The 27,585-nt window shown below is 37.1% G+C and overlaps 1 protein-coding gene across 3 annotated transcripts in view; it reads right to left on the reverse strand.

Moving 5' to 3' along the window:
• The window catches only part of PHF14 (PHD finger protein 14), a 150,394-nt gene that overhangs the window by 89,887 nt on the left and 32,922 nt on the right, over nucleotides 1-27,585 (reverse strand). For all 3 annotated transcript variants that reach the window (XM_074150633.1, XM_074150632.1, XM_074150634.1), the window contains exons 8-16: nucleotides 27,164-27,310; nucleotides 23,164-23,434; nucleotides 22,140-22,246; nucleotides 20,531-20,626; nucleotides 18,860-18,963; nucleotides 17,085-17,216; nucleotides 11,095-11,263; nucleotides 2,891-2,941; nucleotides 2,596-2,717 (exon numbers count right to left, since the gene is read on the reverse strand). In XM_074150633.1, coding sequence (XP_074006734.1) covers nucleotides 2,596-2,717; nucleotides 2,891-2,941; nucleotides 11,095-11,263; nucleotides 17,085-17,216; nucleotides 18,860-18,963; nucleotides 20,531-20,626; nucleotides 22,140-22,246; nucleotides 23,164-23,434; nucleotides 27,164-27,310 — 1,199 coding nt within the window. The remainder of the gene's footprint in view (nucleotides 1-2,595; nucleotides 2,718-2,890; nucleotides 2,942-11,094; nucleotides 11,264-17,084; nucleotides 17,217-18,859; nucleotides 18,964-20,530; nucleotides 20,627-22,139; nucleotides 22,247-23,163; nucleotides 23,435-27,163; nucleotides 27,311-27,585) is intronic.

Below are 27,585 nucleotides of genomic sequence, written 5' to 3' on the forward strand. Positions count from 1 at the left end.
AACTTTAATAACTTTTTTTGGTATAAAACCATAGCCACTAAGGCAAACCAGCCAATTAACGAGCCCTTATAATTTATCAGAATGAAACGTGCTTTTTTAGGAACAATTTTAAATCCTTTCACAGGCAATTATTTAAAGAGTTTAAACCATATGAACAACAGGTTAAGTAAAGACATTGCACATATAACAAATAATCCCTCAGCAATCCAATGCTGCGCACGAGCCCCTAAAATGGAGATTAAAAAACCTGAATCTCCATTAGTCAAACAGTAAGAACTAGTTAAATAATTTAACATTATTTTTTTTATTCCAGATTCATTACTAAATACTCTGCCGCATTCTATGAAGGAGGAAATAATTGGTATATTCCTCTAATCCTTAGCCAGTTGGCCACCCCAAAGTGAGAGTGACACATAAATTTTAGAAAAAACTAAAATTTTTATAAGCTGATTGTTGAAGAGTCATGTAAACAGCCCTGTCTGTGGCAACACACCGCAGGAAAAGCTACGTGGCCCATCAAGATTATTCCTTAAATTTGCAGTTTCAGCAGTTGCATATTTCTCCATTTAATTTAGCGATAAAGTTTCACATTCAGAAAAATCTCTTCTACAACCTCCCCACAAACCTCCCTTTTCTTAGTTGCAGGTGGGCAGGAAAAGGTGGAAATAAAATCCGGTAATTACAAAACATTTGTTGAGTGAAGAGCAAAGATGATGCCAGAGATCTCTAGTTATCTGAGAAAGTTTTGGCTTTAATAACAGATGGTGCCAAACAAAATAAATATTGAAAAAATACTTCTGTTTTCCCTCCTCATCTCTTGCTTACAAGGAACTCTACCAACTTGCATTTAAAATAACATTATTTCTGCTACCACAAGGGAGTCCTGCACGATGGTCCAGGCAGGAGGAAAAGGCAAGGCAGGCAGAAGGTCCCTTGCTCTTATTTTGTGACAACATAAGAGACAAAAGGATTCTGAAAACTTTCCCTGACAAAGCAACGCTCTGGGGGTCACAGCCCGACACCGCAAAAACGCTGTGGGGTAGCTGGTATTTTACTACAGTCCCTAAATTTACTCTCGGCAAAAGAAATACAGCTTTAAGAACCAAAAAAATGACACTAACAAAACTAAAAATTTACTAAATGCTTTACCATCACTTAGTTTTTATCAAAAATAAGCCTCCCCAACACTTTAGAAGCAGCGGTCACCTGACAATTGCAGCTATTTATAGGAATTACCTGAAGAAAAAAGCAAGTTTTAAATACATAATCTCTTTTAAAAACTAATATGGAAAATAAGGCAGAATATTTAAGAAAATAGTTTTCAGAGTATTACGAACAAGGAATTAGAACATAAAAATCTTTTTGTCCTCCTCTACAGGATTACTATGCTCTTTCCAAGCCTATTTATGAGGGTGGTTTAGGAGAGAACTTGTTGGGTTTTGGCACATAGAATGCTTATTTTTGGCCCATTTAAATTACTACTAAAATCTTTTCATGTAGTAAACAAGACAAACCACTAATTTTCTATCATACTTTTAACTGCAACTTAAATATACACTTCTTCACGGCATTTCCTCATCTTATACTTTATGTCCTCAAATGTGGTATTTAACACTTCTAGAAAAAGCCTGAAGAAGAAAACTAATTAACTGCCTTTTTTTTTTTTTTTTGCAGTAAAAAGCACAGTACGTGTTGTTCCCAGGATTCCTTCCCACAACAAAATGGTCTTTCTGCATCTTTTATTTAAAAAAAAAACAATTATATCTGAGCTAAAGAGGAGATCTTGTCCAGGAAAAAAAAAAAAAAAAATCTGGTTGAAGCACACAGGACCTAAAGACAACACTATTTTTTATCTGAACTTATTAGGAGATCATTGTAATGAAAGCTCAGTAGACTCAATTAAAATCCACTTTCTGTTTGCTAAGCTCCGTTCTTCTTTTTTGAAGCATTGTGAGCAGTTTCTACAGCTTCGCAAAGAGGCCACAAGGCCAGTTATAAAGTCAAAATCAGCAGAAGTTGTGGTCAACAGGAGCTATTCAGCGGCATCTATTCTACTCTTTAATTAGATTTCTGTGCCTATTGAAACACCCTTCCATAGATACTTTTTTCACTTGTTTCAGAGAAGAAACGCCATTATCAAACCCTTTCATGACCTGCATTAATGGAGGTAGCATTAATACATTTTCAAAAACATAAATTCCTCATAATCCACATTTCAGCTCATAAAATTGATAATGATGCTAATTTAATTACTTTTAGGATGCTCCTGTAGCTTTAATATCATTAAATTGCTGGTTTGTTTATCATTCTGACCTGCTCTAAAACACTGACAATTCAGTCCAACAAGAGAAAATTAATTCTCTTGTGTTAGAAAAACAGATTATCTCGGTTATTTACATCTTAATCCACAGCATAAATGTGTTTGGCAGGTCAATAAGTGAAGCAAGTCGATATTTCTCATGTAACTTTTCCCCTGAATAAGTTTTTCTTTGGGGTTTGTTTTTATTCAAAGCGCATTTGCTTTGTTATAATCACGATGACGAAGGGATGAAAATGGAATTTTAATTGCTCATAAGGTCAGAGCATCAAACCTACCTGACTAGATTTTCGTTGTCCCCAGTCCCTTTGCAGGTGGCACATTCAGTCCTTAAATCCTCCGACTTGGGCTTCTTTTGCAGAACAGACTGTCGTTGTCTCCTTTCTCTGGGAATCCGTTCCTGCCACAGCAGAGGGAAAAAGAAAGGAATGGGGTGGGGGGGGGGGGGGAAGGAGGGAAGGAAAGCAGATATTTGCAATTATAGCACTGAAAGTAACACTACAGCCCGAAGTTTAATTTTTTTTTTTGTGCAACTGTTAAAAAAAACAAACAAACAAAACACTATATTCCAACCTCAGGTTTTTCTTCTTCAGGCACAAAGCTTCGTTTTCGTCCTCTAGTTCTCTAGAAGAAAATATATTTAAAATTCAATATTAGGTAACTGAATGGTTTTGCTATTTATCTATTATTCGTAACAACAACAAAAACAGACCACAGGAAATAATTTAAAGCATTAACTACAGAACCAGTGCAAGAGAACTACAGTAACAGATGTTGGAACAACAGCTTCAGATTCTAGATATAAATCTACAGAAGTAGCCAAAAAGTAAATATAAGTAATGTTTGTTGACCTGAGCATGTGGAGTCGTCTTCTAAAAAAACCCTGCTGCTAGAATTACAAATCTCTTACAAACTTTCGCAAACTTCCCAATACTAAAAGGCATAATTTGAAAATAGTATATTACAGTAAATTCCTTGAGCACTTAGTAGGGCTCTATTTGTAAGCCAAGTGATCAAATTCAAAGAAATCAAAATTAAAAAAACTTCATCAAAACAGAACAAGAAAATAGTTCTTACAGCTTTTGAGGACCAAGCAAGAACTAAAGGTTTCAAATTGAAGTTTAATATAATGGGGATATATTGATGGTCATAAAGCTGGAGCACGCACCATCATACAACTGGTACGTAACAGATGGAATGGGTAATACCAAAAGTGGAAGCTATTTCAGTTGGCCAAAATATCTGAATACCAACAGTAACAAGGAAAAGAGGTTTCCGTGAATTGTAACAACCACCACCAAAGCTTTACGAGCAGCTCTAAGGAACTACACGCAATTCCCACCTGTCCATTTGCAGTCACTATGACTTTATCTCTGAAACAGCAGCACTGTAACCCGCTCGCGTTAAATCACTGCCATGAGCTGACAATATCCCACTCTCCCCTCGCTTAAAAGGAAAGAAAATTAGAAGGGATGTGGAAAGAATTGAAAAACAACAGAGACTATTGCGCTAATCCACAATGTCTGATACCTTGACACTAATTAATTAAACAAACAAACTTGAAAATTCCTCTTCTTTTTTTTTCCTGGGAGGAAATCATCATTTTAGGAAATCATTTGTCATATGATAAAAATAATCACTGTCTACTTTATGATTTCTTACAACTTATTTTAGTGTTTGTCTCAGAAAAATTAAAGAACAGCTTATAAAAAAAAATAAATCTTACAACAGTTGAGAATAAAAACCAGCCAAATCCAATTCAGAAAAAGTTAATTATAACTCCTGTTATTTTGTCTTTCCTGTTTGGGGACCCTTTGAAGGGGATTTATACTAGTTTCAAAATAAGATTGTTCACTATTTTAAACCGTTTTACACATTTAACTATAATCATACTGTAAATAAACTTGCCACTTCAACACACCTACACCTTTCTGCCTGTGTGGGTTTTGATCCCTCCGTGTTTGTAACACACTGTTGGGGAAGGTTTTTTTGTTTTTAGGCAGGAGTTAACTCCATAGTAGAAAGGAATGTTGTAGAACGGAAAACACTAGTGTATTTTGTGCCTCTTTAGAATATTTTAATTACCACTGAGATTGTCTTTCACATAAAGACGATTCACAAAAAATTGTAAAACATGATCTATTTAATACATACAAATATTTACTATACATTTAATAATACAGTCATAATCGAGGTGTTCCGCCTTCCACAAGCCACACTGGAGATCCCTATGTGTCCAGGTCTGGAAGAACTGATTTATTACAGGTAACTGAATTTATCACTGTCGTATTAGAGGTATTAACGTAATACGGGCTACACGTCAACTACATCTTACACAACCCAAGGGTCACCACAAATTAAAACTAGACCCCAAAAAAGTTTGACCAGACATCAGGACTTTAACTGCCCATTTCACTGCTTTCAACTTCTACTTTTAGTCCTAAGAACACTTTGAAACTTTAACAATTTTAATCCAGGTAGGCCCTGCTGAATCCAGCTGCGTAAAAATTAAAAAGAAGTAGATATAAAGGTGCACGCCAATCTATACTCTGTTTTGGGCCTTATTCTCCATGTTTAAGCAGCAAGGGACAATAATACGTGCTTTGTACGGTCAGAGTAATGACACCTTAAAAACTGATACATAATTTGGAAATATAGGTAAAATGAAATTATTTTTTACTCTAAGTGGAAAAGATAAGTTAATAACTATATTTTAAGAACTGATGAATCATTTTTTAACTTCAGTAAAATGGAGATACAAGACAAATAATTTAGTCACCTTTGTCAAGAAAATGTTGGTTTTCATCTGTCTGCTATATCATGACATGGAATGTCACATTAAATTATACCCGCATTATATTCCCATTAGATTTGAATCTGTTTGACAATCACTAGAAAACAAATATTAAAATCAACACCTTTGACATACACGTTTGTAGGGTATTTTATACGCTTTTAAAGTAACAGAATTTTACATTAATGTTTTTCCAAACCGGTTTCCACACTTAAACATATTTGCTCAGAATCGCTACACTGTTGCCAGCATTCACAATTCAAAAATAATATCAAATCCACAACTGAAAATTGAATATTCTGTGATTTTTCAATATTAGCCTTCCAGTAATTAGGCATTTGTAATTTTACATATATTTTCACTAAATTTACCTTACAGGGTCACAGAAAAGAATCAGATAAACCTGGATTACTTTGTCCAGTATTTTTCATTGGAGTTTGCCTCAAAGTACCGTATTTGCGTTTTAAAATGTTTTGAGTAATTTCTGTCATTAGTGGGCAAAAAACAGACAAACTTATGCCAAGGTCATAATCATGACACACAAGGCAGATATTATTTTTCATTTCATATCCTTTCACAATAGGGCCCTTAAATAATATAAATCAATAAAGAAATAAATAGATGTTACAACCAGCCAAACTAGGCATATTTTACTTCCTAATACTATACCATCATAATCCTATTCCTTCCCTTCTCTAGTGATTTTTTAACCTCTCCTTCTCTCCTACATTAAAACCATGTTTCCCACCACATCCCCAAGTTCTCCCTGTGCTCCCCAACTGAAGTGAGGACACGTAAAGGCAGGTTCCAAACTACACGAGGCAGCGACTGACCAAAGGCAAAGGATAACCGAGCTCATAATTAAAACCTCTTCCTTATTCAGCGCTCATCCTTCCCATCCAGCCTCTCTAAAAAATACCCCAGAATTTAATTACCTTCTGTGTACTAATATTAATGATATACTTCCAGCTTTACCTTTTATCAGACTACGGTTCATTGATACATATCACACATATCAAACACTTTCTAACCCTAACCCTCTCACTCGTGCAGCCTTTAACATATACTTGTTAATGAGAATCTAAAGACAATAAAAATAATAGAAATTAGTAAATATTCAAATGTTCTGGAATCATTCCAAACAAAGAGGTCATTTCATTGCTACAGAACAGAAGATGACTCTGATATGGAACACAAGCAGAGCAGAGCACTCTCAGAGAACGGAATTGGGAAAACTTCCACTACTACCAAAAAAGTAACCTGCTGAAATCACTGCGCTGTCAAGAGCGGGCATAAAGCAAACTATCGATTTTCAAAAGCCTGAGAAAATATACGTATAGGTTGAAACCCCACAGATAATGGGATCTGTCTCATGTTAAACACAAACCATTACCATTTTGCTAAGATATCAATTTTTAATCCGTGATGTCACCCAATCCTTACTAAGAGTTCAATGTTATAAACATTCTTTGCCAATGAAAAAGTTCCAATCAAGCCAGTTGCAGAAAAATCCCTTTGACTTCCTTTGCTTTGGTAAAAGGCAGAAACAACATTCTATTAATGGCACCACACAGGGCATAAAATTATTTTAAATAAAGTTAAGGACAGGTATATAGACACCAGATGGCACACTCGCTCAATACAGACCAAAGTGAGTACCTTAAATGGTATATATCACTACTATTCAAAATATGTCTCTACAATAATTATTTAATTTTCCAGAAAGCTAGCAGTAATAAAAAGGGAACTGCCAGACAAAAAGAAAAAGCAATGCATCAAAATATGATTATAAAGAGAAACAAGTGGACCATGAAGCCTAATTACACCAAATTACAATTCTCCCCCTTTTTTTTCTTTAGTTACCATTCTCTTGAGAACTTTTATTTTCCAGAAAAGCAAAATTTTTTGCAACTTACATGCTGTCAAGCCAAACTATCGCTGAATCCAGCAATTAACTTGAAAATACTGTTTCTAAGACTAAAACACGTAACAGAATTTGAGATCTAGGATTGGTCTCTATCCTTCCTAACACTAATTTCCTTCAAAGCTCACACACGTTTGGAGAACTGAAATAGAGGCAGGAGATCAGAAAGGCCAGAAAAAATAATCAGTTTGCAGATGTTGCTACATCAAAAAAAAGTGATCTTTCATCTATACATTTTTTCCCCCTGCCTTCTTAAAAAAAAAAACCAAACAACTAAAACTAAACAATCCACAGACAAATCAAAACAAATAAATCAAAATTCAAACCTCTTGATATACTCAATTCCCTTCAAGCATCGTGGAAGAGCTGCATCACTTTATCCTACTTCCCTTTCTAAATTTGCCCTCAAGCCAAAAGAGAGATTCCTACACGATCCTGGATCCGTGTATCTGCCAAGCTCATTGATCTAGTTTTTACATTTGTCTTGAGGTGCCATAGATTCGGTTGTGTTTTTACATCCAGTGATGAAGAACAAAAAATCAGTTTTACAGTGCTCTTTACAATGAAAACGGGAAGTTTCAGAAAGCTGAGTAACTCCTGATTATTTTTTTTTCTACGGTATTAACGTTCAGTCGACAATTTCTTTTAAGTTGAACATGTCAAAACCATTACTATTGAACTTCTCGCTTTAAAAGGTCTTCCAGGTACTTATTCAGAGGTCATATTTAAATGAGTTGACCGATCATTGACAATGTTAATTAAAATGAAGACTGATAAGCATAGATAAGTGTTTTAAAATTATTTGCTTCTATGAAGCACTGGTACTTATACTCAGATTGGAACTGATGTTCTCTTTTCCTCTTGTAGCCATTTTTTATTCAAAACTTGTATTTATGAAATCACATAATTAAGTTACACAATAGATGTCTGGAAACTAATTTGGTGGAAATGTTTCAGTTCAATACAAGATAACAGTCCTGTTGATCTTTTAATATACTTGGTAAGAGAAAAAATAATCACTCCTCTGCTATCTTTTCCTATTATTATAAGAAATAATAATCTATTCTAAACAACAGTATTTATTTGTGAAACAAAACCACTATACACAACAATTCCCTGTGTTAAAAACAGTTTGTAGGTGCTTTGTCAGTGTTTTTTTATTATTATTATTTTTATTTCTTTTTTCCCAAAACTAATCTACTTAACTCTAGCCCCTCAGGCGCACATTTGTTTTCTTCCATGTTCCAAAGAACAAACAGCACAGTGTTGGCTAATAATTCTTTCCCCAAAACACGGACTTTTTACTGCTGAACAGAAAAATCACTGTCTCTTTATTCGGATTTTGTACAATGTAATTATAGGAAAAAAAGCTATCAGATTTTCAGGGCTTAGATAACAAAAATAAGTTCAGTATCAGAAGATCAGAAAGTTTTATTTAAATCCCTCAACAAACTATTTAGTTTTACAGAATGCCTTTACAAAAAGCCTTTTTTGCCTATGTAACACTGGGTAGATACTTCTTTTTCAATGAAAAGGAACCAAAAATGGAATTTTCACGCAAAAAAAAAAAAGCATACCACCCTCTAATACCCTCAAGAGTACCAGGATCTGACAGCATTTGTTGGTGAATGGAATATTCCACAGCACAAACACTACTTAACTTCAAAGGATACACCAGATTTACGGGAAAAAGCATCCCCTACCACCTCTCAGAGCACAGAGCCAGCCCCAGCAGCACAATATTGCTCTGGAAGATGTGCATGTATGTGAAATTTCTTGCAGAAACTCCATTACACTTCCAAACAGCAGCACATGCAGCAGGTAAAGTAGACTTCATAAAATTTTAAAGTAAAGAAATTCACTGAAATAGACTTAAGACAATTTTTCCCAAGGGACAGAAGGAGAACACTTCGCAAAAACATGACACCAGACTAATAAAATTATTTTAGTGATGGCATCTTAGATCAACAAGAACCCATGCGTTCTTTTTTTATTCAAGAATAGCAAATGGCCATTTGTTAAAAGCTGGTTTTTGTAAATATGGATCAGCTCACAAAGGCTCTGAAAAACTGAACACACATTGTTGAGAAGATGAAGAGCATTAATCACTCAACTTACTTATTTTCTTTGAAATAAACTACTGTAAGCTTTTAAACTTTATAATAAAAATATCCAATATGAAAAAATTGTACAGTTCTGAAAAGAAATTGTTCAAAAACATCTTCAGGTTTTTAACAAATATTTAAAAAAAGTTTGCACAGATCAGCTATTGATTCCTGTTAACTACTAATTTCTCAAGTTAACTAGCAGCAGGAATAATGATTTGTGAAGCTTACACAAGTATGTAATTGGAATCATAAAGATTACAGATTTTAGATAAACTTAGTTTAAGAGAGTTTAAGGAGTTATGCACTGATATTCAGAAAATTGTTTCAGAGATCACTACATATGGTTTGAAATATATAAGCATAAACGATGAATTAAAATCTGTCCACAAATACAGCCCTCATACAACAGATTAAGAGTATAAAGGCCTAATGTCTTGTCTATTTACATTAATTTATAATTTGTACAGACCCTGATACAGAGTAGAATTCTGATATGTTTAAATTTACCCCTGTGTATTTAGGTAGATTCTCTTACATGGTCTTTCTTAGGAAGTTTAAAATCACAAAAGTCTTCTTGTAAACTTGAGTTACATTTTAATGCACAGTACAACAGGCGCTGTCTCCAAAACAAGGCTGTCGAAATGGCTGGACTTTCTCTCTCTTCTCCCATTTTCTTTGAAACAGCTGCTCTTCTTGATATAAATATCCTCCAAGGTATTTGAAAACCAAGAGATGAAAATACTAGAGAGCACTCACAGGGTTGTTTTAAAAAGCTTACCCAGCATTAGGATGCAAAATACCGCCCTGACACACAATTAACGTAGAGACCTGTACAAGGGAGAGGCACGGACTCCAGAAAAACCTGCTTCAGTCTTATTTCTCTCACACTTCCAGATCATAGAAGGAAGCGGAGCGTCCGATACCACGCAGAAGCTGTGAACCCCAGTGTAGTCCAGTTGCCACAGGCCATCAGTGTTCTGATGTAAGATTAGACAGAATTAAGATTTGAACAACGTAGGCCCTCAGAGAAAACCAAAGTTTTCATGAATCACTTTCATGAAGTTGTGCTGCTTGAGAGATGAAGTACGTCCAACCCCGACGTGAGAGGGTTTAAGTATTTCCTAATCCTAAAACGTATACTGGAAAACGAACCACCAGTTTATATATAATTACTACTAATGTCCAAAGGGTCATGGGAACACTACTCATTCCCTAAACTAGACCTAAAAGCCCTGTGATACTTTTGTGTTCGTGACACATCACACACGAAAAACCTTGTTTTATGAGCAATAGAAGAGCAAAATTTTAGGGATTAGAGCGCAGTGATTAATAAAAATGTTCTCCTTTCCAATGAAAGATGCTAAATATTTCATCAGTACAAGAAGCAAAAGCTTTTCCTTCTCTTCTCCAAAATCTATCTGCCAGAAAAGTTTGAGAAAACATGCAATGACTAGTAAGACTAGGAAGCTAAATAACATAAAATAACAGGGTCTTGTGATAGTCACAAAACGTGCAGTCAGTCAGGAGGCTGCCACTACATAAGGAAATGACTAATTACAGCTGTAATTGGCAGTTCGATACATTTCAAACTTAACATACAAGAACAAAGGATCCTTACTATTTACTGTGAAGAACAGCCGTAAAAGCTAAGTTTAAGCGTAAACTGAATTTTCCCTTTTTCTGCAATTAACAGAGGACTTTGTGACCCAGGTAAAAGGAAAAGCTTGTCCAGCTCTTCAGTTAAGTACCGCGTTTCCCAACTTTTTACTTCAGCAAAACTATATATTTTACACAAGTAATAAAGCATTAAACAGAGAAAAGGGCATTTATAACAAAAATAGAACATCAATCAAATTGAAATCCTGCAATTCAAAATGTCCAAAACGTAAGCCATCATCTTATTCATAATAATTTTGTTTATGAGCTGCGGAACAACTCAACCATCATTTACCGTGTTTCTGATTGGAATTTTCTTCGGCTCTGGTGGCACATCCTGAGGAACAAATTTCACTGGTTCCTTAATCTGCCTCCTTGATCTTTTGGTCCCATCTGGTAAGGTTTCCATGGCGATATCAGCCTCCATGTCACTGCTACCTGCCTGGTCACACTCCGAGCACTGCCTGCAAAGGGGAACATTTTCCATTTAAAACTGCAGTTACAAAAGCAGAAAAAGAAACATATTGAAGTGTTTGGGTTTAAAATAAATTAAAAAGTCAAGAAACCCAATGGACACCTAAGGAAGTCCCTCAAAAGTATGATATTTTAAGCAACTAAGCAAAAAGTGAGTGAGACGTTCTTATTGGTGGCATTTTTTTCCGACAGTGTTTAAACTTTGAAAACCAAGATTTTCAAAGTAGGATTTAACCCTCAAGAAAGATGCACCCTATTTCACCATTTGCATCGTACCACATCCCCATTTTTAATGGTGCCCACTGATCTGTAATCTATTCATTACTGTAACTGCTGCTGCAGTTTAATCTTTGCAATGACACACTCCCAAATTCAGGCTGATGAGAGCACTCTTTAGTGGCAAGGATTTAGAGGACACATCTGTAATGAAAATTAATTTCAATATGTATTTTCTAAGGGAGTGGGTTTTAAATCTGAAAAAAAAACAAAACAAAACAAAACAAGGAGAGCCAATTAAAGATATAGAAGCTGAAGCCGTATAGTAACAAACTTTGAACACAGGCAGCGCCAAGTGTCACGGCAATGAAAAATTAGAAAAAAGCTAGATCTACAAAAAGAAAGCTGCAAAATTATAATACGATGGGAGGAGAAGGTGTGTGAATCAGAACAAAACTTCACAAATACCCCAAAGGTGCGGGGGAAAAAGGAAAGTTATAACCACAAACTTACAGGCAACCTCTTGATTTACTGGAATAACCTCAACTCTCACACTCACCCACGTCTTATCAACCCTATTATAAAGCAGTCAAGCTTCAACTAGAAAGTAGTTGGGTTGTTGGTTCCCACGGGGCCCACAGAAAACCTATTACAGACACACACTCCTCTGACATGGAAACAATCTCCTAACTTTCAGCTCCGATTATGGTTCTTGACTATAAAGAACTCTTTTCCCATTCTGCTGTTTAATCCCAACATATTCAGGGAGAGCAGCCACGTGACTCCTCTTTCTTTTGGCTACGCTAAAGTCATGCTCATTTAGTCTCACCTCTTCAAGGACAAGCAGTGAATGGAGAACCTACCACAACAGGTCACCTTCCCAACTATTCCAACAATCCTCGAATGCCTCTAAATTAGCAAGCCTTGCCACGCAGCACAACCAACTTAACAGGAGCAATGGTGCCAAAGATTCAAACTCTGTACACAGCTTTTGTCTTGCTTTTAGTCCGCAATAGTCAGCAATGTGCCCTTGTGGCCAAGAAGGCCAATGGCATCCTGGGGGGCATCAGGAAGAGTGTGACCAGCAGGTCAAGGGAGGTCATCCTCCCCCTCTGCTCTGCCCTGGTGAGGCCCCATCTGGAGCACTGGGTCCAGTTCTGGGCTCCCCAGTTCAAGAAGGACAGGGAACTGCTGGAGAGGGTACAGCAGAGGGCTACAAAGATGATGAGGGGCCTGGAGCATATCTCTTACGAGGAAAGGCTGAGGGACTGGGGTCTTTTTAGTCTGGAGAAGAGAAGACTGAGGGGGGATCTGATCAACACCTATAAATACCTAAAGGGTGGGTGTCAGGACGACGGGGCCAGTCTTTCTTCAGTGGTGCCCAGGGACAGGAGAAGAGGTAACAGGCACAAACTGGAACATAAGAAGTTCCATCTAAACATGAGGAGGAACTTTTTCACATTGAGGGTGGCAGAGCCCTGGAAGAGGCTGCCCAGAGAGGTGGTGGAGTCTCCTTCTCTGGAGACATTCAAACCCACCTGGACACGTTCCTGTGGGACCTGCTCTAGGAGGACCTGCTTTGGCAGGGGGCTGGACTAGATGATCTCCAGGGGTCCCTTCCAACCCCACATCATTCTGTGATTCCATGATTGTGTTAGTCTGGACTTGCCTCATCCAGATTCACAGAGAAAACCAGTAGGATTTGATTTAGGAGGAAACAGGTCTCGGAGATGTACTCTGTGATAAATCACTTCTTGCAGCAGTAGCGAAGAATTAAACCACTTTGAACTTGAGAAACATGGACCAAAGCTTTAAGATGACACCTTTGCTCTGGTAATTTGAATAAATCACACGTGTTGAATGACATACTGGAAGTGGAAAAAAAGGAGGACTGCTCTTATTCTGGAGATAAAAGACCCTATATATGAACTAAAAATAGTTTGTCAAAGAGCTTCAAAGAGCATCTTTCAGACAGTAAAGGTACTGAAAACTTGCCATTTGCAATGACCCAAACATCCTTCAATCAGGACAAGTGACAAATATGTAAAAATTTATGCTATATACAATAGTATATTGCACTCACAACTATATATTAGTTAATAATTTTACATCATTATCCAATAACTCGGGAGGACAAAACAATCCAGATGTGCGGGATCAGGACTGAATGAATGGGGTCAGGAACATGAATGTGTTTATGATAACGTGTGAATCAAAAGAATATTCCAGAGTTTAATCAACAGGATTTCTAAGAAACTGAAAATTTTTAAATAGCAGTATGCCACAGCGTTTTCCTCTCTGATTAGAACTGCTGGTCTGCTTTGAAATCCAGATACCGAATGTGTGTTCATGGGACTCCTGGTCAGGAACTCCACGGCTCATTCCATCCTGCGGCCAATACTCCCCACAGCAGAGTTACCACCAAAAAATCTGGGCCTTCCAGAACAAAAATATAACCCACGAAGCCCAATGTGATCATTAGTCCTTGTTTTGTTCATCCCAGTCCCCAGCATTTCACGTGCCACCAGAAGTTATCACTGCTTTTCGGCAATCTCATTTCAATAGAAAGAGCTAGTCCCCTGTTGGGGCCCGCCGAGTATTTTCTTCATGAAAACACCAGCATTTTACAATCAGATTTTGATTCTGTCTGTCAACATTTTGTTATTTTCTGCCAACACTCGTGCACTGCTTTTGTATCAGTTCGGGTCATTCTCTATCAAGAAAACACACGGTTCCCAGTCCATCCAGAATTGGGGAGGAGCATAAAAGCACACAAATTGTCAGAACAACAAGACTTAATTTTATGATAACGTGTGAATCAAAAGAATATTCTAGAGTTTAATCAACGGGACTTCTAAGAAACTGAGAATTTTTAAATAGCAGTATGCCACAGCATTTTCCTCTCTGAACTGCTGGTCTGCTTTGAAAGCACCGCATCAAACCAGGTAGAAATTAATGCTTTCATGTTTTATTACGTAAAATAGTTGTCACGCTCTTCCTTTCAAAATAAATCAATTTGAAATAAGGACAGGCTTTGAACTTGCTATGTTAAAAACAATTTCTTTCTAAAATAGTCAAGATGTATAAATGTTACCTCGGAGAAAACTGCCAGGCCTCTGAACTGGGGAAATACTTAGGGTGAAGTGCTTGAAACCAGTTTCTAATAAGCTGTGAGACACTGGTGCTCATGAGGTCTAAGCTCTTCCTGCAGTTTCACTGAGATTTAAATCATTACCTTCTTTTAATGTTTAGAAACATCAAGATAATTAATTATCATTTGCGCTTTCTATAACAAATTAGTTTTTAAATATAAATACATATATAATATTTTTTTCCTGCTATTACAAGCAATAGTGGATTTAGTCAAATAATTTCAAAATCCTTTTTTGTACACCGTAATTTTAGCATGAAATGGACAAAAAGTACAACTTAACTAATCTGCGAACATCACACTCATATGTGGAATCATTTGGCATCCTCGCAGTATAAAATATGAAGCACATGGAATAAACTCATGCTAAACTACCCGATGTTTAAATAAGTATGTATTGATAAAATATAGGATTCTACTCATCAAACCTTTTGCAAAGGCTCAAGTTAGCAGTTATGAGTAAAGGATTAGCAGTGATAATGGAATAGAAAGTAAAAATTAAGAAATAATTATTTTTAACCGTTTCCTGCTGACTATTTTAAAAGAGGATTAAAGTCAACATTCTTAACCATTTTTAATTAATGTCTTTCAACCTGCCTACTGTTTCAAGGAATTTCCCACTATACCCATTTTCTTGCTTTATCTTCTTGCCTAAGTTCCCATTTTATCTATACAAATATCTGAATAATACTTTGCCCTCATATACAAAGAAACAAAAACGCACCTTTCTTCTAACTTAATCAAAAGATTAAAACTGTATTCAAAACAGTGGGGGGGGAAACCTGCTGAACTCCAACTTAGATTAAGGGTCCATTCTATATGCTCTCTACTGATCCTAAAAAGAATACATAAAGGCATGTTCAACGATGAAAAGAATGCAATCAATACAGCTCAATCTGTCTGCTATAATCTCATACTCCAGAATACGCCTTAGCTAATTAGAAGTAAAAGCTAAGTTTGTGATCTGAGATATAACCAAAGCATGAAATTCACAACAGAGATAAGTTGTAGCTTTGAAATAAAAGCATTTTACTACTTAACCTGACCTATTCTGCCTTTAACACCTACTGAGAATTGTAGTCTTCCATCTTTTGGGCTGATAGCTTGTAGTGAGCCTTTTCAACTCAGTTAAATAGCAGAACAAAAATCAAGAACCTCCTGTGGAAATGCAGAAGCTACTAAAAAAAAAAAAAAAAAGATTTAAAAAAATACTTCCATAAAATGTAACTACTTTGTAAATTTGACCAAATAGCTCAGAATGCCCTTGAAATACTGAAAAGTCCAAAATCCCAGACCGCATTAAATAATTAAAGGAAAATTAAGTTCAGAAAAACATTAGTGATGGTGAAAACATTTCTAAGATTTTCAGCTTTTAAAGGAAATCTCTATTAATTTACTAACTATATTTACTGGGGTAAATCCACACTTTGTCATATTAAGATATAAAAAAAGAGAGACCTCCTATTTCACGTACCAGCCCTCTTGCTCCGCACACAATCATCGCAACTACTCAAAAAACAACTTGAGTAAATGTTTTACGGAAGTTTTAAAAAAAAATAATAGTAATTAAGAGATATAGGAAGATAAACAGAAAGTTTTCTCGATCAAAATAGTTTCACTGGATTTTTTTGAAGAAATTCTTATACTACTGCATTTTTTGAATGAATTCTTATACGATTCTGATTTGGTACCTGAAGGTTTAGACAAGGTGATGATGATGCCTGGAGATGCTGTTCACTAACTTCTTGCCAGATAAAAACTCCTTCTGAGACATTCGAGAGTTTAGAAACACGCAGAATGCTAACGCAACACAGCAGCACACTCATTTCATGACAGTTCGGAAATCAGCGCCTTTACCACCTTAGCAGTTCTGCATTGTCCCACTTGGCTTTTATTCTGCTCCGCTGGCGCAAAGACAATTTTAATTCATGGAAATATAAGTGCAGTAAGTACAGTTATGTACATGCTTCTGCCACTGCAGATTTGAGTCATAAGACAGCGGTAAACCCAACTATTTCCATATTGCAATAAACTGATCTACTAATTGCAAGTTTATTTTTAAGTATTTACAAGTATTTTCCTAAAGATCTGGACAGAGTGTTGCTTATCTGTGTCCTAAAATAAACAGGAGAAAGTCTTTCATTTCCCGAAGGCAGCCTATCGTTTCCTACCGTTGTTATATAGCAGCATTAGTAATCAAAAATAAACTCAAAAGCTAAGAAAATTAAAGCTATAATCTATGTCTACACAGCAGCTTATAATGAGAAAATCTTTACAACTTATTTACCTTGAAATATCGCTGCTAATAACCCAAAAATAAAATACCTCTGTTCAGACTGCACCATAGCAATGTCTAAAATGCTTAGAATTGCAAGTCTATTCATGTTTATGTCCCACTGAAAGTAAAGAGACCGCACAAGGCAAGACATCGACTGCACTCTCACCAGTAACTGTTCTTGGTCTTCCTTGGCATCCTTGTAAGAGGTGGATCCAGGCAACCGAGATGATAATGGAGTTTACAGGTATCGCACAGTAGCAGGAGGTGTTGGTCATGGTTCTTCTTGCAAATTCCACAACTTTTAATGCAGGTAGCAGAAAAGCATTATAATTAAATTTAAAAATCATAAAGAACGAACGATACATCTCAGCATGATCCTCAGTTTCAATACCAACACGTGGCAACTTCAATCTGAATGCATCATTTAAGTGCATAATTACTTCTTAAAGACCTTCTACCTATATTCAGTAAAGCATAAAATGCACCTAATATAGTTAGCTCAACAATAAAATGTCTTTCAATCTAATTTTTTGAGGACTTCTAACCGGTAAGTGATCACTTGATACTTCAACAAAATGTACCAGTGGGAAACAGAAAAAATACTACCTGTGCCATCCAAACGCTTAAACACAAAATTATGCTATTATCAGTCTTAACAATCATGTGCTTGTTTTAATAATGGAAGTACCCTGAAATAGGTCTGGGCTGCTATTATGTTGGGCAATGTATCAACTCATAAGAAGTTACATTTCCTTTTTATTATCGCTATTTACTGGATCTGAAATTTTACCTATTTCAAAAACATCAGGTGTTCATTGATTTCACCATAAAATGGGAGAAACTAACTGGACTGGATTTGAATGAAACAGAACTAGTAAAGCACGACTCCTGTTACTTGTTTGGGTATACATCTGAATTGCCAAATCCTCAGCCCAATGCTGTGTTTCTCAAGAACAGGAGGAGGAACTTCTTTCCTGTGAGGGTGGCAGAGCCCTGGAAGAGGCTGCCCAGAGAGGTGGTGGAGTCTCCATCTCTGGAGACATTCAAAACCCGCCTGGACACGTTCCTGTGCAACCTGCTCTGGGTGACCCTGCTCTGGCAGGGGGTTGGACTAGATGATCTCCAGAGGTTCCTTTCAATCCCATATCATTCTGGGATTTCAATCTCTTGCAGCACTAGAATTAACTTTTGCTTCTGTAACCCATCTTTTTCTTTCAGCCCACTTGCTGGGCTGAGATACTGCCCGCTTGCCGTGGCTGGACATAAGCCACAGACCGTGCCACTCCTCAGCCAGTGGCCAGAGAAGGAGATTCAAGACAATATATATATATTTTGCACTGTCACGCTCTGGGATCCCAGCATATTTTCCACTCTTAGGCTGAGTTAAACCCAGTCAGTAGCTTCACGACTTATAGAAGAAGAGAAAAGGAGGGATGATGACAGAGCAAGCGAACATATTTTATTTTCTTGGGAATTAATAGAAATAGAAGTAGGGAAATTTAAAACACAAAAGAGATCCCAAAGTATTTGACAACCCATAAGCAAAAAGTAAAAATTTTTATATGACAAGTGTTTTATGCACCCCATCACTGTGACTGGGCAGCACAGTTTGCAAAATCATCACCACAGATGACTGCAACTGAAAGACAAGATGACCAGTTAAAAATTTCCACACCATAAAGGACCCTTCTATTTCAGCTGAAAAGAGTTTCCTTTGTCCTCAAAGCCCTGCTCTCAAATTAGCAAAAAAACCCCCAAACCTTCCTGACGTGTGCTAAGGTGGGGAATTGACTACTGTTCAACTTGGCCTTCAGAACCAAGTAAAGCAACTAGACAACTCTGAAACATTTTGTTAATCAAAACGGAAGCAATTTTCTCTTAACACTTTTATGAAACTATAACTTCCTAGATATTTTATTCTGTCAAGACTTCATTACTTGCCTATAAAGGACGGCCGGAAGCGTAGATGTCTTCTGCGTTCCTCCTTCCTTTTTACTCGGTTTCCTTTCCTTAGGAGCACGTAAAATTGCCGGTATGTTCAATTTCTATGGGATTTGAACAAATGAAGTAGACGTGAGCCTTGAGGCTTTTAGAGAACACCACTCCAATCTCAATGCATGAAGAACGAGACTCAAATTATGAGTGGGAAATTATGTAGGTAGCGATTTTGCAGACAAGAGCAACCACAGATGTTTATATTACAAAGTCATATTTTTCAATTTTTTTCTATTTTTTTTCAATTCAATAAATAAAAACCACATTGAAATACCAGCTTTTAAATTTTTTCTTCAAGCTTCAGAGGGATGGACAAGGATGTATTTGTCCAATCAGCTGGAACAAGAACTGGCAAATTCATGGAATTGACAGAATACCGAGGCAGTTTATTTTCCCCAACATCCCTGCTACACTGGTGCTCAATAGGTTAATTAGAAAAATTATCTTATTGGACCAAGCCCTCCACAAAGCAGAGGAGATTCTCTTCGGGTTTCTACTAATCTGCAGTGTGCAAGCTTCTCAGACAGCAACCATCGATCAAAGTCATTTCTTAGCAGCCCCATGGGTCTGCATCTGTTCAACCAACTGGAAAAAAAATGTCATGCAAGCTGTGCAAATGAATTCTACTTAAGTTTTCTTCTCCCTCTTTTTTTTTTTTCATTTAGTAACATTTGCACCAGGAAATATATTTGTGAATACTTACTCAAAGCCATCTTAAAAAGGAGGGGAAAAAAATAATCTTGATTCAAGAGGTACGTTATGTGAAAATCCTTCTTCACAAATAGCAAAGATAGACAAATAAAACCAGAAAAAGCTGGTATATCTTAAGAACCACAACTGCATAGAGAAAGGGTAAGCTTCGTTTTCTGAATGGCAGCAGAAACTCAGCAGCACCAAAGGGCATGACAGAATCGTGACCTAATGGTATGTTTGCAATTTCACAATGAACAATTTCTTCAATCTTCTTTAAAATCGTAATTGGAAATCTTTTCAATCTCTCTCTGACATCTAAAATGTCCACTGCCATTTTATACCTTTGACATAAAACGTATATCAAAACATGGCAAGAATGTATACTTCTCTCTTTTCTCCACGTGTATCAATGACAACAAAGATAATTGCTGGCCACAGGAAGCAATCCAAATCTTCTCTTCTCCTGGTTATTTATATTAATTTGACCAAAATACTCTGCTCTATCCAGTTAAAAACCATCACATACATACTGCAGTTTTAAAGATTTGTGTCTTATAAAAGCCATAAAGAGTTACCATACAATTTGAAGCCTACAGTAACTAAAGACAATGTGGAGACAAAAATGGTAGGATTAACTCATGCTTCATGTTAGGGTTCATCCCAAATGACAGGTCAATCAGTTTTACCAAATGGAAGAATTTTGCAAACAAGATCGCTATTACAACAACAAAATTAAGCCACAGGTTCCCAATAGGTGGTTTGCAGAAGCCTAGGTATTTCAATCAGGAAACATTATCCCCAGAGTAAAGCCTGGGTCTGATCAAATCAATTTATTCAGCCATAGAAGTGAGAGACAGAAACAAAATTCTTGGAACACCGGCTCTGCCTATGGACTATGAAAAGGGGGAAATAAACCCAACCAACCTGTCCAATGATTCTACCCAGCAGAGCCCAAATGCCTTGCCCTTCATTTCGCAGTTTTCCGTTCATATTTTGTAGCTCTTCCAAAGACTCACACAGCTGAAAAGTTAAAGAAAAAAAGAAATCAACAGGAATGAAAATCCATTAAGAGTTATTTAATAAAATTCAGTCAACCTCTTACCTATCTAGGGTGCATTAGTCTACTGTGGGAATAAAAAACAACGGAACTCATGGCAATATAGCTGAGACCAGAGCAATCACTCAGCAATTTAATGGAACTAAGATGAAAACCTGGGCAGCCACCTGTTTTGTAAAGAAGATCTGAAGCATTTCAGTTTGAAAAGGTTTCACAAAGCAAAAACTAAAAAGCAAAACTGAAATAAAGCAACATCTCGTATGCGTTGTCCATACCACTTAAGCAGCGACATTGTAACCACATAAATGAATTAAAGCTCTATATTGCATTACCAAAGAACATTCACTCACTCTCATAGAGAAAGATATAATTTATTAAAGGATGCAAGCAGAAAAAAAGGTTGTGTTTTTTTCTTCTGGAAGTAACTGTTCATCGCCACACAGCATATACAACCTATTAATTTGGTTAAAACCCCCATGCACAATCTCCTTCCTCTTTATCAACTTTGGGCAGCTCACAAGGACCTGCTGCTTCATTTCCGTATGTTTCCATTTAAAACACGCACCTGACAATTTAAGAATTATTATTAACACTATTGTTTGTCATCACTAACTATCCCTTGAGAGGTAGCCAAATTCAGCAAGAATTGTAGCATGTCATCTATCACAAAAGATACAGTATTTCTATGTTCCAATTGCAAATATTTAAGCATTAAAATAAAGAAATAATTATTTAGTAAAAATGCAAATAAACACAAAATGCTTTTTTAACCATGATGGTGAGTTAATAAAAAATTACAGTAGCAACACTTTGGGGGGAGCAATGCCATCATTTATGAGCCCCAAATTTCCTACACAAACAGAACACTCAGGTGTATTTACACTATGGACGTGTAAATACTGATTATTTCAGCCTAAAAAATTAGCCGAGTCATTAAATCTAGGATGAACACGACTGGAGTTGGAGTTGATATAAATAAATAAAAAAATGACACACTAACAATCCTAGATTCTCAATTATCAAGTAGGGCTCTAAGCAGAGAACCAAACAGGTTCAAAAAGAACCTAGAACTACACACAAGCGAAATAAAAAGACAAAGAAGAGTCAAACTGTTTTCTCAAAGTCTCAAATGAAACACATACAAAGAATAAGAAAAAGAAGGGCCTTAAGACAGAATTCACTCATGAGAGGGACCAGTCTGTCCATGTGCAATTTGTTACTGGTGCTCTCAGTGGGGTCACTTAAAGACCTTGTGCCCAGCCAATATACGACATTTTACAAGTTGACTCTGCTTGCGTGGGGATAACGGATCACAGAATATTTTTAAAAGAAATACATTTTTAAATATTACTTTTAAAGAAAGAACGGTTCGTATCTTTCTTCCTAAGTCATTTTGTTTGGAAAGCAAAATGCTATCAAATTTAACAGCAGCAACACTAAAGCGGTACAACAGTTTATTAATGCCTTTTTCGTCACCTTATTATACTCCACATGAAGCTTTTCTTGCTCATTTTCTAATTTATCCTTGATATTCTTCTGTTCAGCCATATTCTCCTGGATTTGAATCATGCGCATATTTCTCTCTATTTAAAAGAAAATTGCATTATTTCCTATCCTTGGCTATATATTCAAGTTTAATGCACTGAAAAAAGTGAAGCAATGAAAAGCATAAAGCCCTAACAACACACAAACAGCAACTATCGCCTATAGGTTTATTACACAGACGGAGTAGAGTGAGCAGTCAGTAAAAACATTTACTTTCTGCTGCATAACTAGTATAGTTATTTAAATGGTGAGCTCTGACCAGTCATCTAATGAACAGGCCCAAAGACAAAATCGTGCCATTCCACACAGAAAGGGAGGAAAACAAAAGAAACAAAATGACACCAAAGGCTCCTAAGCTTCCACTCCCTTCCTAGCAAAGACGCCGCCTCCTTTTAGATTTGAAAGACTTTCTTTCTTCCCAAAATGTCTTTTTAAACAAAAATCACTGATTTCCTGTGTAAATACAGATACCAAGCAATAATATACCTGATGTAAAATGAAGTCATAATTCATATTTAACTATTAATAGCAAAGAAATACAAATAATATAAAAGAGCCTGTCACAGAATCATAGAATGGTTCAGGTTGGAGGAGACCTTAAAGATCAAGTTCCAACTTGGGCAGGGACACCTCCCACCAGACCAGGTTGCTCCAAGCCCCATCCAGCCTGGCCTTGAACCCCTCCAGGGATGGGGCAGCCACAGCTTCTCTGGGCAACCTGGGCCAGTGTCTCACCACCCTCACAGGGAAGAACTTCTTCCTAATATCTAATCTAAATCTCCCCTCTTTCAGTTTAAAACCATTACCCCTCGTCCTATTGCCCCATCCAGCCTGGACTTGAACACCTCCAGGGATGGAGCATCCACAGCTTCTCTGGGCAGCGTGAATCAGATCATTACAGACACAGCAAAGCGATAATTTTTCATTGAGAAAAACACGCAATTTCCATTCTTACCAAGGTAATAATTCACAAAATCAGCAGTGAGAGCCGGCTGTTTGTGTTTTCTTCTTCCATCAACGCTGGAACTAGTATCTGAAGTATCCACTGGAAAAATGTCTGTGCTAATTCCCATCAACTCGGCTTTGCGCATAAGCTTCCGTATGGCTGAGGCGCTGCTGGTGAGGGGCCGCGGTAACTTCTCCCTGGGCACCCAGGCTTGGGGCCGGGTGGTGCGGGCCAGCTCGGCCTTGGCACGATACTGCTGTAGCCTGGCATTGATTCGGGCCTGCAATAAAGAATTCTATACATTAAAAACGCAGGGGAACAATTCAAAACTGGTTCCGAGTTACACCCTTTTGTGGAACACGTCCACAATTTATTTGCATTTCAGAAGCCGCAGATTCATTGCGGAACTCTACAACTCAAGAAACAGCCACCGATTCGGACATTTTAGATTTTACTTCAAAACACAGACACAAATAACGTTATCCTTTCGCTAGGTTTCAGAGGTGTTCACGGGTTTCTTGATGAGATTTCCCCACCAATAAAAGTAACACAGGTGATCACTGGCTTTCAGACAATCCTTTCTAATAACGATAATCTGATGGGGCTGTGAAAATTCACTACTGGGAAAAGCCTGGGCTGACCTATCAAAAATACATTTAGATACACTTTAAATTGGTATCTACAGGAGCAACAAAATGTCGATGGATAGCATTTTTGCCATATCTGACATATTCCTTCCATAGGAACTCCTTTCTCAATGCCGCGTTTCCTTATAATTGTTAAGCCAGCTGGTTATAACGCGCCAAAAAACCAACTGAAACAGAAGTGAAGTAGGCAAGAGAAGCTCACAGTATATATTGTCAATCACATCTGTATTATTTGTGACTATCTGGGAGATCAACCCCTGAAGATCAAGTTGTTACTGACAGGTGGAGAAGGCTGTCTTGTGGGAACTCTGTGTAGCGGCAATTCTAGCAGAAAATGACATCAACGTACAAACCTTCAGAGGCAAAACTCCAGCTGACTCTCAGTCAGAAGTTGTTTACTTGCCTGCAGGAAGAAGAAACTAAACTAATCCAACTGCCCCACCATATGGTAGGAGATGCTCCCGAGACAAAAGCAAAAGAGTGTGTGTGTGTGTATGTGCGCGCTGTGGATAAGGAACATCTCCCACGACAAGCAGCATCGCTGAAGGTGATATTACAGACAGTTTAACACACATTACCTTACTAAGTCTTGAACATTAATGACCAAGAAACATTAGGAGGCCAGCTCTGACCCCAAAGGCTATTTTTCTAGGAGCTACAGCAGCAACAGACCAACCTACAGCCACCACCCTGCTTTATTCTCCACGGGAAGGGTTTAGAGCTTCTTCACTAATTACACGCTCAGTTCTGAAACCCTTGGGGTCATTTAAGATGTCATACAGCTGCATACCCAGAGTTTTATTCCAGAAACAGATGACAGATTAAAATGATTTATGTCTAAATGGAATCCCAAGCTCAAGTATACACTTTACTCAAGGAACGTACGTTTCCTTTATTGATATAGAATCACAGAATGGTTTGGGTTGGAAGGGACCTTAGAGATCATCAAGTTCCAACCCCCTTCCCTGGGCAGGGACACCTCCCACCAGACCAGGTTGCTCAAAGCCCCATCCAACCTGACCTTGAACCCCTCCAGGGATGGGGCAGCCACAGCTTCTCTGGGCATATAGAAAGTATTTCAATACAGAATATCTTCCAACAATCCACAATAGTCCTAGACACCTTCAGGCATTATATTCTTCAGAGCGATTTACTTTCTTGGGCCACAGGACTTGCCAGACCATTGGCTCAGTTACTCTTACTCCAGTCTGGGCTACAAAGCACTAAATAGCCATTTTTTCTCCTTCAAAAGTGTGCCTCAAAAATCCACTTTCACAATACCAGAGAAATTATTTGTACAACTGCATACTTATTTAAGTGAAGCTCAATGTTTGTAAACCTTACTTAAGCCTACAAACTTCCCTGCAAGTGAGTTTTTCTATGTACATACATATATACACACTATAGGTATATATTTACTAAATATTTTTCCCAGACTAAGCTGTCTCAAGCTTCTTATTTCTCAGACAAAACCCTAATTTAACCAAGGTGGTTGAATTTACTGGTGGGATTTTATCTTCCTCACACAGCCAACACACAGTAAGGTAAGAGGTGAATTTATATGTACTTTGTGTCAACTCCCCCCAATGACACTTTTGTAGTGTCTTTTAAGTACCCCTTAAAGTTCTCCATTTCTAAAAAGTCACAGAAACCATTCCAACAATTACTTCATAAAGTCCCAATACGTACAACTGGACATGGAAATGTATTTTTCAAGCATCCCATCTGTTTCCATCCGTGTAAACTCAGACACACACACAACACTAATGCAAACTAGATCAATCAATAGTGAAATAAAGTGATTTTACAAAATGTATGCAAGTTATTGAATTTGTATCACGGTGCCTATGACACCACCTCAAGTAACTCCACCTGCAGTTTTCGGCATAAATTCTTTCAGTTTCCCAACATTTAACCCAAATAATTTAGATTTTTAAATCTGCAAGGTCTTGGTTTGGGGGAAAGAGGAGGAAGAGAGGGAAATGGTGGGAACTTTTATCAGCATTATCAGCACCGCATCACAAATGCCTCAAAACAGAGCTAATAAACCCTGTTGGACCCAAACTGATTTTGTACAACCAGCACTTATCGTTGAGTATTGTTCATATTATTGTGATTTCTCCACTATCTGGGTGCATTTCACCTAATTGAGAGCTGAGCATATTCAGCAAGAATTATGTAGCCAGTTTGACATCAAGCTACACGAAACTCAGTACCCCACAGGAAAATATTATTCAAAATTCTTCTACGATAAGAGTTTGCTCATATTCATCCTCACCTCCACAGGTCATTTTAAATTACTATTTTCTTCTCCTATTCAAATATCTTTGAAGAATTAGAAAGGTATGATTTTTTAAATAAAAAGTTTGATGACAGGAAGATTTATTTTCTGATCATAACACTACAGTTCTCCCTTCAGAAAAAAAAAAGCAAATTATTTCTCTCCCATAGCTGCCTTCCATTATTTACAGCATCTACTACTTTCTGCAACAAATTAGGCAGGATTCATTCAGACAACAAGCTGCTTTTCTACACAGCTCTGATTTTCCCACAGAATGAGTTCAGCCTAAGCAGTGAAAGAAAATATGCCATAAATTCCTCAGAATCAGAAAAAAATAACAAAGTACACAAAGTACAGATTGCCTCAGAAAGATTGAAACCTTTACATCAACAGGACATTTATCGGTTGAGCTTATGCAGTAACTAATAGTTTTAGGTGGATCTGCCACTAGACAGGGACATAGGAATTGCCTAAGGTTTTCAGACAGCTCCCACTCAGCAGCACAGGCTCAGTTTCTCTACCTACATATTTTTCTACCCGTTTTTCCTAGAAAATCTTTACTATGAAAAAACCCAGCACATAGAATTCTACTTAGGCCTACAAAAAGGTGAAAAAGGCTCTAACAAGAAAAAGCTTTAGGCAAGCTAAACTTCTGCCAAGTTCAAGATATTACTAAGGGGGAAAAAACAAGTGGATTTTTACTGAACTCAGATGTAGAAATAAGCCTAATTTCTTGTCTGCCTGTCTTTTTTTTGTTAAGAAGGTTGAAGAAAATGTTAAACAAAATCTCTGAATTACGATGAAAACGCAATTCCCAACTTTTGGCCACAAAACCAAACAAAGTAAGATTTTTTTCAATTCAGACAAGTATAGATATCCCCATTTGATAATTAGTTTATTAAGAATTGTTCTTAGAGACCAAAACCTACAAAAGAATTCACTGCTTTGTTAAAAGCCTGTGCACTATCAGTATCTCTCACATTTCATTTCCTACTGTAGTAACAATTTTCCATCCTCCTCCTTTCCTTCTTGTCTAACGTGGGTGATGAACACAGACACGTTTGTCTCATGCACACGATACCTGAGCTTCCGGAGAGAGCTGTTTTTCTCTTTCCTGCAAGGACATTTTACAGTAAGATTGTAAAGCCAAGTAGTTCTTCCGCTTCCATTTTCTGTCTAACCTGTCCGCATGCTGTTTACAATAAGCAAAAAAAGGGTCAGCTATATCCTGTTTCAGAGAAAACAAAGGGGAAGGAATGAAAACAAAGTAAGACATACAAGGCCAAAAGGCTCCGAACAGCACAAACATTCTGGCAAACAGTTCTTACAGCCAAATAGACATGTTTTTAAAAAACAACTAACAAGTATGTTTCTAAACCCATTTTGTCACGTTGATGTAATTTACCATATAGTTTTTTCCCGTTGTTTTCATTGCGTGACCCTAAACGTTTTAAATGCATTAACTATTTAACTCTCTATTGTTCAGTTGTTCTCCTATTTTCT

This window comes from Numenius arquata, chromosome 7 (assembly GCF_964106895.1).
Source record: "Numenius arquata chromosome 7, bNumArq3.hap1.1, whole genome shotgun sequence".
Taxonomy (NCBI): domain Eukaryota; kingdom Metazoa; phylum Chordata; class Aves; order Charadriiformes; family Scolopacidae; genus Numenius; species Numenius arquata.